Source organism: Mesoplodon densirostris, chromosome 8 (assembly GCF_025265405.1).
Source record: "Mesoplodon densirostris isolate mMesDen1 chromosome 8, mMesDen1 primary haplotype, whole genome shotgun sequence".
NCBI lineage: Eukaryota > Metazoa > Chordata > Mammalia > Artiodactyla > Ziphiidae > Mesoplodon > Mesoplodon densirostris.
This window is the reverse complement of record NC_082668.1, coordinates 97844468-97860242: the sequence shown is the minus strand read 5'-3', so window position 1 is coordinate 97860242 and position 15775 is coordinate 97844468. Positions and strand designations below refer to the sequence as shown.

The window sequence follows — 15775 nt, the reverse complement described above, 5'->3', positions numbered from 1 at the left end:
TACAGGATTTTCTTCCTGAGCACTAATTCTGTTTTCAAAAAAATAAAAACTAGAAAATGTCACATCTTTTAAAATACTTTTTGTTATTGCTATATTATTAAAGTTTATCAACTACAGTCAACTATTTTAATCTTAGGGCTAGATATTATTTAATATTACCTGTTATGAGAGCTCTTTCTTGATAGATTTTTTTCTTTTTAGTTTTTTTTGAAATTCTATTCTACCATCTTGAATTATTACCCCTTTTGTGTTTATGAAACCCAATAAGTAACAGAAGCTGAGGAATAGAGATGAACTATAAAACTAAATTCATAATCATTATATTTCAGTGGGTGATTATTTTATACTGCTGTTATCAAAAGATATTAGCATTATTCCTGAATCAAGTTCACACTGAGTTTGATAATTCTCTTAAGTGAAGCATATTGAAGATATTTTTCATGTAATTTATATAAGTGTTGTATAAAAACAAATTTTTTTCTTTGTAAGTGATTTTGGTTATGTACTATTTTTATACTTAGTTTTTATATAATGTACAATAGAAGCCCTGTGTTTGGGTATGAATCAAGATAACTTGTAAAGGTGGTGATTAAGCACTGGATGTCATGCTGGGCTCCTGGAACATCTTTTACCTCTTCCTGACTTGGATCAGGAGAAGTGGAAATATTTAGCAGTGTAATAAAAATTTGCTTGCTTTCTGTGTCTATGGATTTGCACATTCTGGACATAGTATATAAATGGAATTATACTGTACGTGGTCTTTATGTCTGACTTCTTTCACTTAGCATAAGTCAAAGTCCATCCATTTTATACTGTAGTATGTATCAGTACTTCATTCTTTGCAGAGTTAAGAACTATGTCTTTTTTATATATACAATACAGTAATATGAAATTATAGTAAAAAATATTTAAAACAATTATTAAGGTAAGATTTTTATATATGAAAGAGTGCTACAGTTTAAATATGCTGCAGGTTTTTAACCTAACTACTGTGACCATTTTATCTCTACAGTTTAGATTTTGAAGAGTGTGCTCACAAATTGCTGAAAATGGAGTTTCCTGAGGGTCAAACAGTAAGTTAGTACTTTTTTTTTCTATTAGGAAATATACACTGGTTATAAAAATGGTTAAGACAGTTAATAGGTTTCATGAATTGAAACAGTAACTCAGTACTGAATACTCATTTTTTTAAATGTAGGTTTTCTAAAATTTTAAAGTAACTCAAAACTTAGGACTTCCGAGGTGCTTCATATATGCTACTCATTCCAGTGACTTAAATTGGCTGTTTGATTTGGCTTTGGGAAAAGGAGGAAGTCTCTCTGAACCACCACACTTTACACAAATTTGTGAGTGGTTGCCTATAAATCAAATGGTGACTTAAATACAATAAGAAGTTTGTTCTCTAATGAATTACCTGGTCCATCTACTTTATGTTGTAGAAGTTGTGAAGATCACCATACATGTTGTTACATTACTTTAATTGCATACAGAAGAATCTGTACCATTTTTTTCATGCATTAATTCATTTAACAAAATGTATCCAGCATATACTGTATGTCAGGCACTCTGCAAGGTGTCAGGGATTCAGCTGGCCGTAAAGTACGTTTTAGCCCCCTCTTAGCCCATTAGTCTTATAACTAGTTAGTCTTATAACTCAGTATACTTCACTATTCAAAGTATCACGGAACCCTAATACCAAGGATAATAAAGACTAGATGGGTGTTTTTTTCTAGTTGTATTCTTATGTATATTATTCCCTGTCCATCTGGATTTTAGATCCTTGGAGCCTGAGCCAAGGCTTTCAGGGTTTTGTTTTTTCACACCTTCCTTTACATGTAGTAGACAGGTGCAGAGTGAATGTATCAGCTCTTTGGTTTCTAGTTCTTCTAAGAGATCTTCTTGACTGTCTGAGCTAAGTTAACGTTAAGTGGAAGTCCTTTGTCTTAAGGCTTTAAATCTGTTCTGTTACAGGGATGGGCACACTGTGGCCCAGGCTCACTGCCCATTTTTGTAAATAAAGTTTTATTGGAGTGCAGCTGTGCCCATTGGTTGATGTATTGTGTGTGGCTGCTTTTGCCCTATAGCAGCAGAATTGACTAGTTGCAACAGAGACTGTATGGCCACTGAAGCCTAAAATATGTACTGTCTGGCTTTTTACCGAAAAAGTTACCCAGGCTTTGTTCAAGAATATAGATTAGTTCTTGAAATGCCATGGTATGGAATTTTGAGAAGAGATTATACTTTTCAAATTTAAAAAATTATTTTTTCCCTCTTAAAGTTTATTTATTGGTATATTAATAATAGTGTACCTGTTTGTATTATGGTTCACTTGATGTGTTGTCATTGGAAGGGAATAAATTAGTGAATTAACCTTTAAAATTATAATTGAAACTGAAGTTGTAATATGATCTTGTCACATTATTTGAGCAATACAATTAAGTCATTATAAATTTTATTAATATTAATCCAGAGGATAGTTGTTCTAGAACTTAACTTCAACATATTTTGATAACATTTGGAAGAGTGTCTTAGTGCATCTATTTTCATGCACTCAAAAGACTCCTAAAATCACTATGATATTTAATTAAAATGTTAAAATATTTAATTATTTTATGCCACAGGGAATAACTCTTGTAATTGCACTTAGTCTAGGGAAGAAAGTAATTTGTTTTTCAGGTAGTGTTGACTTTATTAGCAATGCTATCAGCATATTACCATGTTATATTGTTTAAAACCTGATTACCTGTTATGTTATTGTAAAATACAGTGTTGGTAGAAGAAGTTGAAAATGCATTTTAATATATCAAATTAACATTATATGACAGAACTCAGAAAAGCCTCATTTAAGTTTTTAGTACTATATTAAATTTTGACAAAGTACATCTCTTCAGAACTTAGACATTTATAAACATTTTAATTGAGGCAACTCGTGACTAATCTTTAAAAATGTTATATAATTACATCTAAAAATAATCTTATATTGTGAAGGGAGGCCTTTGAGTAGATAGTTTTGTAAGTGAATTATCAGCTTCTAGAACAGCACTGTCCAATAGAACTTCCTGCAGTGATGAAAATATTCATATTCTGCACTGTTTAATACAGTGGCCACTATACTCGTCACATGTCACTTTTGAGTACTTAAAGTGTGACTGAGAAACTAAAATTTGAATTTTATGTAATGTTAAGCAATTTAAATTTAAATAGCTATGTGTTGCTAGGGCCTACCATACTGGACAGCACAGTTCTAGAGTGTCTGTTCTGTGCTGCTTCAGGGTCCCCTTGCTTCCTCTTGCACACAGATATTTGCAGTAAATGCATATTGACCTCATTTTTTAAATTATTTACAATAGTTGCTTAGGTTGTATCTTAGTAATTATTATATCAAGTGACAAAATGTTACAAAATGTCATCAAGTGACAAAAGTGTCAAAATTCTTAATTGAAGATATAAAGGTAAAATTAAATAAAAGTAAAAATGAACTGAAATGTATACATTGTATTTTATAGGCTTGCTTTCTGTTTATAGAAAGCAAATACATTGCATTTACTGTATTTAAAAAAACTAATTTTAAAATTTCTGATAAGAAATGTTGAGAAATATATTTAGTTAATTCTATAGCAGTGCTCAGGGTTAGGGGTAGGGTTATGCCTTTTTTCATTTTGTCTCCATTGATTTGTCCATATTTCCTGAGTTTCGTCATTTATGAAATTTCTATAATCAACACATATTTCATTAAGGTTATTTCATGAATTAGTAAATAATATTTATTTGTTATAAGTCATTTGTGATGATGGTATTTCCTGATCCTGGATTTATTCTTGCATTTCTTAGTTCAACAGAATTTTCACAAAGGAGTTTCAAGGCCCATAAATAACTGATTGGACAGTGTGTTACTATAGCAGTTATGAAATGATTCCATCTATTTATAGAGATTCATCTATTGACAGATCTATATGTATAACATTTATTTTGAGGCTAAAATCTTAGCCACAAAGGTCTTTTTTTGTTGTTGCTCTTTTAAATATATTTTCTTCTTTATCAGCCAGAGGGTCATTTACATTAACATTGAAGCTGTGCCCATGTATGCTTCTGTAAAGACTCACCATGTTCTGCCTTTTCCGTACTAACAAAATATATTCCTTGATAATTGGGTTTAAATCTTTGGAAGATGTATAACTGAATTGTTATATGTCATATTGGTGATCTATATTTAAAAGACTTCTGTATAGAATCTTTTTAGAATACAGTATATTCAGTCTCTTTTTGATGTATCTGTTTCCTATACTAGGTTTTCATGAAGTGGTTCATACTTATATGAATTTAGAATTTTATAATCAATCTAATTAGCATAAATGACTCTGGAATTTCTGTCAGGCAAACAGAAGACTTTAAAAAGCTATAGGCCTGAATAGATTGAATTTTTTGTTTTGTCTTCACAACTAAAGTTCACAGAGTTTTGTGTTTTTAAAACCTTATTTAAAAATTCAGGCTGTCTCTGTCATATTGATAAATTATCATATAGCATGGATTCACTGTGTTTTGAATCATTAATGTATTTGTTCTCCAAATAGAAAGAACTCTGCAACATGATACTTGACTGCTGTGCCCAACAAAGGACATATGAGAAATTTTTTGGCTTATTAGCTGGGGTGAGTTCCAACCTCATTTTTCTTGTTGGATTTTGATGAAATCACAAGGGTAATTCTTAACATGAGTATTGTGAATTAATGTGTCTGCTTTGTTGCCTGGTCTAATATAATAACACATCTTTGCTGAAAGCAAATTGTTCTTCCCTTCCACAGGTTTCCCACTCTCTGCAGTTTCCTCCTTTCCCACTTCATTTTTATAGTGCCTTAACGTTACATATTACTCTTCGAGAACTTTGAGAAATTCCACATGCTTTGTAAAATTTCCCAAAGAGGACAGTTAAATGCTGTCTTTTCAAAATTTCACAGCAGTTTCTGAAGTCAAGTACATGCTCAGGCAGCACAAATAAAGCATGATCTAAAATAATGTTTTGAGTCCAAACTCAACCCACAGAGAAGTATATTTATCTTATACAAACGTGTATGTCTGTGGTCAGCCACATGTATAACTTTGTTTTAGCATACAGATAGGGGTGATATATATTAACTTCTTTTTTGAGCATCCCATTATACAGCACAAGAAGATTGAGTGATATGATATACAAATATTTATTAACTTTTGATTGAATAAAATTAGTATTTAATATGCTCATAATGGTATTGACATTTTTATTTTTAATTTATTAGCGATTTTGCATGCTAAAAAAAGAATACATGGAATCCTTTGAAAGTATATTCAAAGAACAATATGATACCATCCATCGCTTGGAAACAAACAAATTGAGAAATGTTGCTAAGATGTTTGCTCACCTCTTATACACCGATTCACTTCCATGGAGCGTAAGTAGATGGGTCAATATTTGTACTTCTTTCCTAATCCCCTGTTATTATGAAATAGATATTAAGTATAGCATAGCCATACTTTTCCTATGTAGGAAATGTACTTTAAAATGAAATGTGGAGGGCTTCCCTGGTGGCACAGTGGTTGAGAGTCCACCTGCCGATGCAGGGGACACGGGTTCATGCCCCGGTCCGGGAAGATCCCACATGCCGCGGAGCGGCTGGGCCCGTGAGCCATGGCCGCTGGGCCTGCGCGTCCGGAGGCTGTGCTCCACAACGGGAGAGGCCACAACAGTGAGAGGCCCGCGTACCGCAAAAAAAAAATGAAATGTGGAGCAAACTTTTACTATAATGGCAATCTTTGAGGTTGTGTTCATATAACAAGGGATCAAAAAACTAAGCAGGGACTCCCCTGGTGCTGCAGCGGTTAAGAATCCGCCTGCCAATGCAGGGGACACAGGTTCGATCCCTGGTCCAGGAAGGTCCCACATGCCGCTCAGCAATCAAGCCTGTGCTCCACAGCTACTGAGCCCTCATGCCACAACTGCTGAAGCCCACACGCCTAGAGCCCATGCTCCGCAGCAAGAGAAGCCACCGCAACGAGAAGCCCGCGCACCACAACGAAGAGTAGCCCCTTCTCGCCGCAACTAGAGAAAGCCCGCACATAAGAACGAAGACCCAATGCAGCCAAAAATAAATCAATTGATTGATTAATTATTTTAAAAAAAGAAAAGCTACATAAATGATGTGTGAGTGTAAGAAATACCATCCTGGATGATATTAACAGTCCAAACATTACAGTGCTTTCTGATAGTGATGGCTAGGAGTGTTTTCAGAGAAAATACAGATTTTCATCTTCTCTGTGTACACACATGTGTGCACACTCATATTCACGTACACCAATAGTTTGGTGGCACATGAGCCTCTGAGTTACTGCCTGTTTCCTGACGGGGTAACTGTCAGTAGTTCCTCTGGTAAGGACATGAGAGAAATGACTGTTCTGGCAAGATGTATTTTTCTTAGCAGGCATTGAAGTTGGGTAAGTGATAGGGAGGAGGTTCTGTAGTCATAGTTAGAACAAGGAAAGATACTCTCGATGGGGAAATGTACACTGGGTTGGAATTTGAACTGCATTCATTAAGCTGGCATTTAATTGTACAATTACTATTCATTCAACAGCCATTTGTTTAGTCACCTAGTCTGTGCCCAGAAAGAGACACTGGGCATCCAAAATGAATTGTATATGGTCCCTGCTTTCAAGAAGCTTAGTACCATATAACAGAAGAGGTAAGATGCCCAAGGTAATAATGCAAAATACAAAGTGGTAGGTTAGGCTGAAGGAACTGAAAAATTGGAAAGAAATTATATCCAAGAAGGAAGAAAAAAGAGGATCCTATTGTAGAATACCACAACCCAATGGTAGAATGAAGCAGCATCATTGAGCTTATAAATGTTGGATAGATTTTTGTAATACTTTTAAGTACTAAGTGTGTCCAGCTACTTTAATAGGCATTTATAAGCTAACCCAGCAGGCTAATCACAACTTTTACTTTGTTTTTACTCCCTTTTCTGGGAAAATGAAATCAAAGTTTTAAACAGTTGAAATAAGTGAGCTCCTGGAACACATCCATAAAAAACTGGAGGTTGCTTTTATTTTTATTTACCCTAAAATTTCTCTCTGTGAGCTTCAGTAAGCCCAATCTTAACTATTCAGAACAAGCCATTACTCTTCGTCTTTACTCGTCTTGTATACTCTAGTGCTGGACAAAACTGTAGCTTGATGCTTTAAGTGGCATTTTGCCCCAAACCCTCATACACCCATGTTTTGTTGAGTGAGTTTTAGGAGCTAGTAATCTTAGCATTATATGCTCAAGACAATATTCCTCCCTGGTATAAAAAGCACATTACTCAGGAAAGAGAATGAACTCTATTTCTGTAGCATCTTAACATTTTGGAAATTTGTATAGAGAAGCAGTCTTAAACTTTTCCAAGTAATAATGCGTATCAGCATAAGGGAAGATATTCAGAGATAATTCTAACTGCAGATGAGAACAAATCGTTAATTTCAAGGGGTACTAAAAGTTACAGATATTGGTCACTTTGTCTCATCTTTTGAACACCAAGATAAAATTATCGTTTTCTAATTTTAATTTTCAGGTTCTTGAATGCATAAAGCTGAGTGAAGAAACCACTACGTCATCCAGTAGAATTTTTGTGAAAATATTTTTCCAAGAGCTGTGTGAATACATGGGTCTTCCTAAACTTAATGGAAGATTAAAGGATGAGTAAGTTTATATTAAGCACTCTTTATTCTTACTGCCTTCGGAGGTTTTCCCCTACTTTAGCAGCCGTAAGTTCATCCTTAATTGTAAAAATACAAGTTAAGTCCTTAGGACATTCTTTGTCCGTTATACTGCTCTGACTCTGATGCTCTGTGTGGCACAGGACAATGTGAAACTTTTAACGATCGTTTAGTTCAAGTACAGAAAATGCAGAATTAACGCCTCTTTTAGTTTAGTTAGAACATACAAAATTTTTTTTGCATGCTCACTGGAGTTTCCCAGTAATGAGTATTTGTAGTTTTATTTTCATTTTTACCCTAATACTGAGCCAAAGAATGATCATTTTTTTATTATCAGCGGATGATTGTGAACGTACACCAGTGAGTATCAGTCCTGTAACTGTTGAAATTATTACACTGAACTAGGGCTTTGTTCCAGGACTATTATGGAATCCCTGTCCCAGCTTCCTTGCTTCCTGTGTGTTCAGATTGCCCATTGCCACGCACATTGGCTTCTACTCCATTCACAGTCCTGAAATCCTTTCAGATTTTTTTCAGGGACCACCTGCCGAGTCCCGCAGTCTTCCTCAGTCCTCATGCCTCGTGACCTCGTGGTCTCACTTACACCATTGACCACTTGCTCCTGAGCGCCTCACTTTCTTCTCATTCTGCCTTGCTCCCCCCAACCTCTCCTCTTCAGCCTGCCTCTCTGGTGTTCGCTAAAAGTCTGTCCTGGATTCTGCATGCTCTGGGTGGATCCATCCGCTTCTCTTAGCTTCGTATACTTACTTATTGGTCCTTAGCTACTTTGCCAGGCTCACGTACTCCCTCCCCAGCAAGCTGCACTGCAGCTGCACTGCACCAACGCTGCCCAGCTGGTTAAGCAATTCCGGCTCATTCATGCCTCCTTACCTCTGTTTCCAGAGCTGGGATTTCCTTCTCTTGTTCTATCCAGCAAACTCTTATTAATCGTTCCTCTTACATTAAGTTACCTTTTTCTGTGAAGAATGGTTTTTCCTAACTCTGCAGCTTAGTGCATTGAATGTAGCACTCAAAACCACATTATATTGTTAATGTTTCTCTATTTTTCCCCCTCCCTAGAAACAGTGATTCCTACAGTCTTCATCCTTGATTTCTCTTTTGTTGACTGCTCTTCCCCTCCTCCAGTACCTTCCACAGTGCTGTGTATACATGCATGTTTGCATGTACAACAGAGGAGGCTTGTTTTGTTTTTTACTTTTCTGTACATACAATCACATATAATAAATATACATATGTATATGTAGGTTTATATGTGTTATATACATATATCTATTCTGAGTGTTGTGTGTGTATGAGAAAGTTTTTTGAAAACCTCCTCTTGTATAATTCTAGAAATCAATTTAATTTTTTTTTTTTTTTTTGACCGCTCCTCGCGGCTTGTGGGATCTTAGTTCCCCGACCAGGGCCCATGGCAGTGAAAGCGCTGAGTGCTAACCACTGGACTGCCAGGGAAATCCCTAGAAATTAATTTTAGTAAATTATGACTTGACCCTACTCATTTAGATAGCATGCAGCCTGACCAGATAAATGATTTTTAAATCACTTGCTTGTATTTCATTTACTAATTTAATATATAGAAAATCTAAAAAATGACTATATATCGATTTTGCCTTTTTATATTTAAGCAATCTGTCCTCTTTTGTTCATTTTTCTTTTTCTTTTTTAGAACTCTACAGCCATTCTTTGAAGGATTATTACCCCGAGATAACCCAAGAAACACTCGGTTTGCCATCAACTTCTTTACTTCTATAGGTCTTGGCGGTTTAACGTAAGAATTATTATCAGAATTTTATTCAACTTACAAAATTATTTCAGTTTCCTTCAAGGCAGAATCTAACAGAGATTATGTTTCTAATTAGGGATGAATTGCGTGAGCATCTCAAAAATATACCAAAGGTCATCGTGGCACAAAAACCAGATGTTGAGCCAAATAAATCCTCCCCCTCCTCTTCCTCCTCTGAGTCTGACTCCTCTGAGTCTGACTCCTCTGCCTCTGATTCGGACAGCAGCGACAGCAGTTCAGAGTCTTCTAGTGGAGGAAGTGCTTCTTCATCCGCCAGTAGTCAGAGCTCAGCCTCAGGTACTGAAACTCATGTATAGTTGATCGTGCTCTTTTCTAACAAGTGTATTGCTGGTGGTATTTGCAAGGGAAGAGAATAATTTGATTGCTTATTTATTTAGAGTTCAGTTGTTTAAAAGCCACAGTTAATAATATAAATGATCATCTATCACTGTTGCAGTCTATACTGAATTCAGCATTTATAATGCTAAGATTATCTTTTGGAATCCTCTTCAACGAAATGAAGATATTCCATTGGCAAATATTTATTTGAGTGCTGACTGAAATGCCATTCATAATGTCTGTAATCTAGTTTACAGGAGCTTTCCTGATGGTTATATTTTAAAGAAATTTTAATTTTTTACTTTTACTAGTGAAGTTTTATATTAGTAATTGACGCATACCACACATTCAGTGCACACATTTTAAGTGAACAGCTGTATAAATTTTCATAAACAGACCACATCCGTGTAGCCAGGACCCAGAACGAGAACGACCAGTACCCCAGAAATCTTCCTTTTTCCCTCTTGTACTTACTACCACTCCTCCCATCCACTGCCTCATGGCAGCTCCTGTTCTGATTTGTAATTCTATAAATTAATTTTGCCTGCTTTTAACTTTAGAATTATGTATTATGAACTCCTTTATGTTTGGTTTATCTTTCAACTTTATGTTTGTGAGATACGTCCGCACTATTGTATTTAGTTATAGTTCATTCATTCTCATTGCTGTATAGTTTTTCACCATGCAGGTATTCCACAGTATATTTAACATTTATCCTTTTTATTCAAATTTAAATTTATAAATAATGTTGCCATCAATGCTCTTGTACATATCTTTTGGTGACATACATATATATATATATATATATATATATATATATATATATATATATATATATGCACATTTCTGTTGGATATGTACCTAGAGGTGGAATCACTGGGTTGTAGGGTGTGTGTAGATACTGCCAAACAGCTTTCCAAGTGGTTATTCTAGTTTACTCTCCCATCAGCCATGTATGAGAGTTCCCATAGCTCCCATCTTCACTAACACTTTAACTGACTGTCTTTTTCATTTTAGCCATTTTGGTAGGTGTGTAATGGTACTGCATTGTGGCTTTAATTTGCATTTCCTTGATCAGTAGTGAAGTTGAGCATCGTTTTCTGTATTATTGGCCATTTGGATATTTTCTTTTTGTTAAGTGGCTGTTCAGATTTTTTGCCTCCTCCCCCCCTTTTCATTAAGTTGGCTTTTCTGTTGATTTGTAAGTGCCTTTATGTATTTCAGATATGAATCTTTTGTTACATGTATGTATTGCAAGTAACTAGTCCTGTTCTTATCTCTCGAGCCCTGCAAGGCTGCCAGAGCTCTGCTGGTCTATGTCCCTCAGCAGCAGCCCTGAATCAGCAGATGCTCGCAGGGAGAAAGTGACATTACCTTACCTCTCTGGGGTTCTGCCTTCTCTTGAGTCTTGGCCCTTCTAGTCCTCATTTTTTTTTTTTTTTTTTTTTTTTTTTTTGCCAGCTCTCTGGTGTCTTTATTTTTTACTTTTTATCTTGAACTAATTTTTGACTTATAAGAAAGTTGCAAAAATAGTACAGAGAATTTCCATATAGTCTTCACCCAACTTCCCCTAATGTTAGCATCTTCCATAACTGTAGTTCACTTATCAAAACCAGGAGATTAACATCAGGAAAATACTATTCACCAAACAACAGGTCTTATTTGAATCTCACCAGTTTTCCCACTAATGTGCTTTTTCTTTTTCCAGGGTCCTCCTTGCCTTTAATTGTATTTCTCTTTAATCTTCTACAACCTGTGGTAGTTCTTCTCAGGCTTTCCTTGTTTTGACTGGCTTTGACCCTTTTTAAGTCCTCTGGTCACTTATTCTGCAGAATGTCCCACAGTATGGAGATCTGTCTGATGTTTTCTCATGATCAGAATGAGTTTATTCATTTTTGGCCAGAATACCATAGAAACAATGTGTTGTTCTTACTGTGCCTTATTGAGGAGTTGATAATATTGATACTGGTGACATTAAGTTTGATCACTTGGTTAAGGTGGTATCTATTGGGTTTTTTCATAGAAACTTTTTCTTTATAAATTAATATCTTATAGGGAGATAATTCAATACTATGCAAATCTCCTCTTTCTCCTCTAACTTTCAGTCTTCTATTTTCACATCCATCTGTGGATCTTATCGGCAACACTTACTACTGTCGTGTTTGCCAAATGGTGGTTTTCCTGTTTGTCTCTTTTTTTCCACATTTGGTAATTGAATTTCTCCTGTAAGAAAGAGTTGTGCCCTCCTCCATTTATTTATTAATTCAACTATATATTTATATCAGTGTGGACTCATGAATATTTATCTTATTCTATGGGTTAAAGTCCAATGCTATCATTTATTTTCTTGTTCAGATCATTTCAACTTTGGCAATTAGGAGTTCCTTCAAGTTGACTCCAGTGTTCTTTTGACATACTCCCATCCCTTTTTTTGAGCAGTTCCTTATAGCATCTTAAGTTGCTCCAGATCTTTAGTGCCTTTCAACAGAAGATGTTAAAATTTTATCTGGCATTTCTAGTTGTTTTCAGCAGCATCACTAGTCTTCCACAATTTTCTCCATCCTCCTTGGGAAGGGGAAGTGCTATAGTAAAGGATTTTTTCAAATATGCCATTTTCTGAAAAGGTCTATGTTGTTTTCCCCAGGGCCAATTCTGCTTTCTTTCATCATAGTATCTTAGTTTGAATAAGAGATAGTCTGATTGTCCAAAATGCGTGTCATTTCTTGTATCTTTTAATGTGTATTTTAGAGAGGCAGCACTTCTCCCCACAGCCTTATTAGTAGGTTGGAAGGCTAGTCTTTACATGCTTGTTTCACTTCAAAGTGTTTTACATACTAAGTGGCATGCAGAATTAGGGAACTTTCAGTGTTTTATATTATTAGAGCAAGATTCCATTTGCTCACAGGAAATTTTATTCTTGAATTGAAATACACTAACATTGTTCATTTACCATTCACCTCTAAAGAATTTGTTATTTCATGGTGTCTGTTTTGAGAACAGATGATAACACAGCATGAACTGCTGCAATAAGGAAGCTTGCTGATTCAGAATTAATTTGCCTCATCATACTGTTTCAGTAGAGAGCTTTCAGTTTTATCAGTAAAATATTAAATAGCATAAAAGCAATATGAACTTACCCCAAATTAGAAAATTTTAAAGCAAACACCAAAGAGAGAGAAGAGTGCCTATTATTATAGGGCTCAGGTTTTAGTGTCAAGAAGCACCAAGAGTGGCATACACCAGGGTCAGAGAGACGTCGATTCTGCACAGAGCCAGATGGTTTCTGCTTGGGTAGCTGCAGCTCAGCTGAGCTGCTTGATAGGAACCAGAGAAATAGGTCCTTAGTGGCAAACCAACTGACTGTGCCAGGGGTAGGCATTTGTCAGGAGAAACAGAGGCTGGTACACTGACGTTTGGGTGGAGGTAGGACAAGGGTAGGCAACTTTCCACCATATTTTCTTCTTTTTGTTATGTATTCATATGAATTTGACAGAAATTTTGGTCATCTCAGTACCCTTGATTATGTACCCAAACTAAATAACACAGATATAGTGATTGAATGTGTTTTATAGCTTAAAATGGTAAGATATTTCATTGTAATTAATATTTATATTTGTGATCATATCAATAAAATTAAAAGTTCCAAGGCCTTCTTAGAAGAGTTTTCTCAGAAATCAAGCCTTTGTGGCTCTCATAAAGCCTATGATGATATCTCAATATAGCTTCTCTTTGCTAGTACAATTAGTACTTCTCTGATAGCAGGACTATCATTTCTGTAGGCAGAGGTTTTCATTTGAAAAATACATATTCATATCATTACACAAACCCAGTCATCCCGCTCAGCCCACCTTTTAGGAAGTGATGTTGCTGGCATGTATGATCATTGCATTTTAATTATGTACGAGATCTGACATAATATTTCATATGACATAATGCATGTGGGCTGGAATTTATGTTTTGGATAAAATTTGTGAGTGGAAATGTACCACTTCAGTCACTTCATTAAAACTTTTACATTGGCTATAGTTTATTTAAAGTTCTTGTTTACTCTTGAGTTAAGGGTCAAAGCAGTACTTCAGTTAATATATTGTATATTCTTAAAAATTACACTATTTGTATAATGTTGTCATCAGACTTTGCATTCAGTCGATTTGGCTCTGCATCCAGTTTGTCTGAATTAGTAAACCTATAATGCATCAATAAGTGTGATTTTTCAGTTGTGAAATTAAGACTAAAATGAAAGCTATATTTCATTTTACACATGCAGATAAAGATGTAAGAAAGAAGGGGCAAGGGAACCACAGAAGGAAAGAAGTAAATAAATTGATCAGGAAACAACACACGAATGATAGGAAACAAGAAGAAAGGAGACCAGAGCAACGGCAGCAGGAAGCGAGGACCGAGAGAGAAAGGAGGTCAGAGAAACCCAGAGACAGAGATTCAAGAGATCCCGTAACAAAGTACACGTCAGACAGAGGGCTTCCTTCTGAGCGAAACAGCTACAGCAGAGCCATGAAAGACAGAGACCAAGAAATGTACATGGATTTGGAACATAATCTTGGGGATCCCAGAAAGAAAAGAGGAGAGAGAAGAAATTCCTTCTCTGAAAATGAGCACAAATACCGAAATAAGGACAGTGAGAATTTTAGAAGAAAGGATAGGTCCAAGTCAAGAGAAAAGGATAAAAAACATTCAGCCTCTAGAAGTGATGAAGATAGGTATCAGAATGGTGCTGAGAGGCGATGGGAAAAATCTAGCCGATACTCTGAACAATCCAGAGAATCAAAGAAAAATCAGGACCGGCGAAAAGAAAAGTCTCCAACAAAGCAAAAAAAATAATTCTGCAAAATTACAGAAACTGAACATGCCTTATATTCAGTTGAAACAAATTATTTTTTACATTGATTGACAACCTTTGTAGCTTGTATAAAGTACTGGTTTGTATTTGTACATTTAAAAAATGCTTTCATTTAAAAAAATGTTTTGTAATTGATACATCTCAAGGCCCTCCACATAAAATTATTTGAAAAGTTTCACCAGAGAGGGATGTAATTCTTGCCAATATTTTGTTAATAAAATGATCAAATGCTCATTGAATCAGTGATTTTTTTCCATTGACAAAATTTTTTCCTGATAATAATGTTTCCAATTGTTTATAGAATTATTATAATAAATTGTTAGTGACTTTTTATTTGTAACTGAGGACCAAAATAGATGAACCATTTCAGGTTAACATTTTTGCTTTGTTAATGAGATGCTATGAACCTTTCTTAGGAGTCACGCTTTTTTTTAAGTAGAGGAATTATTTTAAGTTTCATATTATGTCTTGAACAAAATAAGTATGTGTAGTTGTTTTCGGAAGTGTTTTGGTGAAGCTAGGTGTATGTTAGTCTTTAAACAGATACACAGCTATCTGATTTATAATTAGGACTTCTCGATAACATCTCTTTCTGTACTGTTAGATGAACGTTTAATTGAAATTCTTTGTGATTAGTGCTTTTTCTCAGCCTTGAAGTTATATCACTGTTGGTAAGTTAATATGTATTTAATTTTTAATTTGGATTAATAGATCACCAGAAAACATACAGTCATGAGAAATGTGGGCAAGTCTAACTGTGAAATAATTCGAGTTTTTTTTATAAGAATTTTAAGGGTTTCTATCATTGTAACTCTCACCAGTTAATATGTGACCGTATTATTTATTACTTTTGAAATAAAATATTGCCTCTGAAATTTTAGATCTGCTGACAGACATTTAACCTTTTTTACTAAATAGACCACTTGTACTTGTTCACCTTAAAAGTACATAAAATCCATTTTAGCCAGTATCCAGGTTCAAGAGTAATGGGACCACCATTTTAATGTTTTGCTTTGAGATGTACTCTGATTCAAAATGTCTTCTAT

General features: G+C 35.1%; 1 protein-coding gene across 1 annotated transcript in view; it reads left to right on the top strand.

Moving 5' to 3' along the window:
- The window catches only part of CWC22 (CWC22 spliceosome associated protein homolog), a 62694-nt gene extending 47701 nt beyond the window's left edge, over positions 1-14993 (top strand). Inside the window, exons 14-20 of the mRNA XM_060106953.1 lie at positions 1013-1073; positions 4572-4649; positions 5274-5426; positions 7584-7711; positions 9416-9517; positions 9609-9829; positions 14139-14993. Coding sequence (XP_059962936.1) covers positions 1013-1073; positions 4572-4649; positions 5274-5426; positions 7584-7711; positions 9416-9517; positions 9609-9829; positions 14139-14710 — 1315 coding nt within the window. The 3' untranslated portion in view covers positions 14711-14993. The remainder of the gene's footprint in view (positions 1-1012; positions 1074-4571; positions 4650-5273; positions 5427-7583; positions 7712-9415; positions 9518-9608; positions 9830-14138) is intronic.
- Positions 14994-15775: the final 782 nt, after the last annotated feature.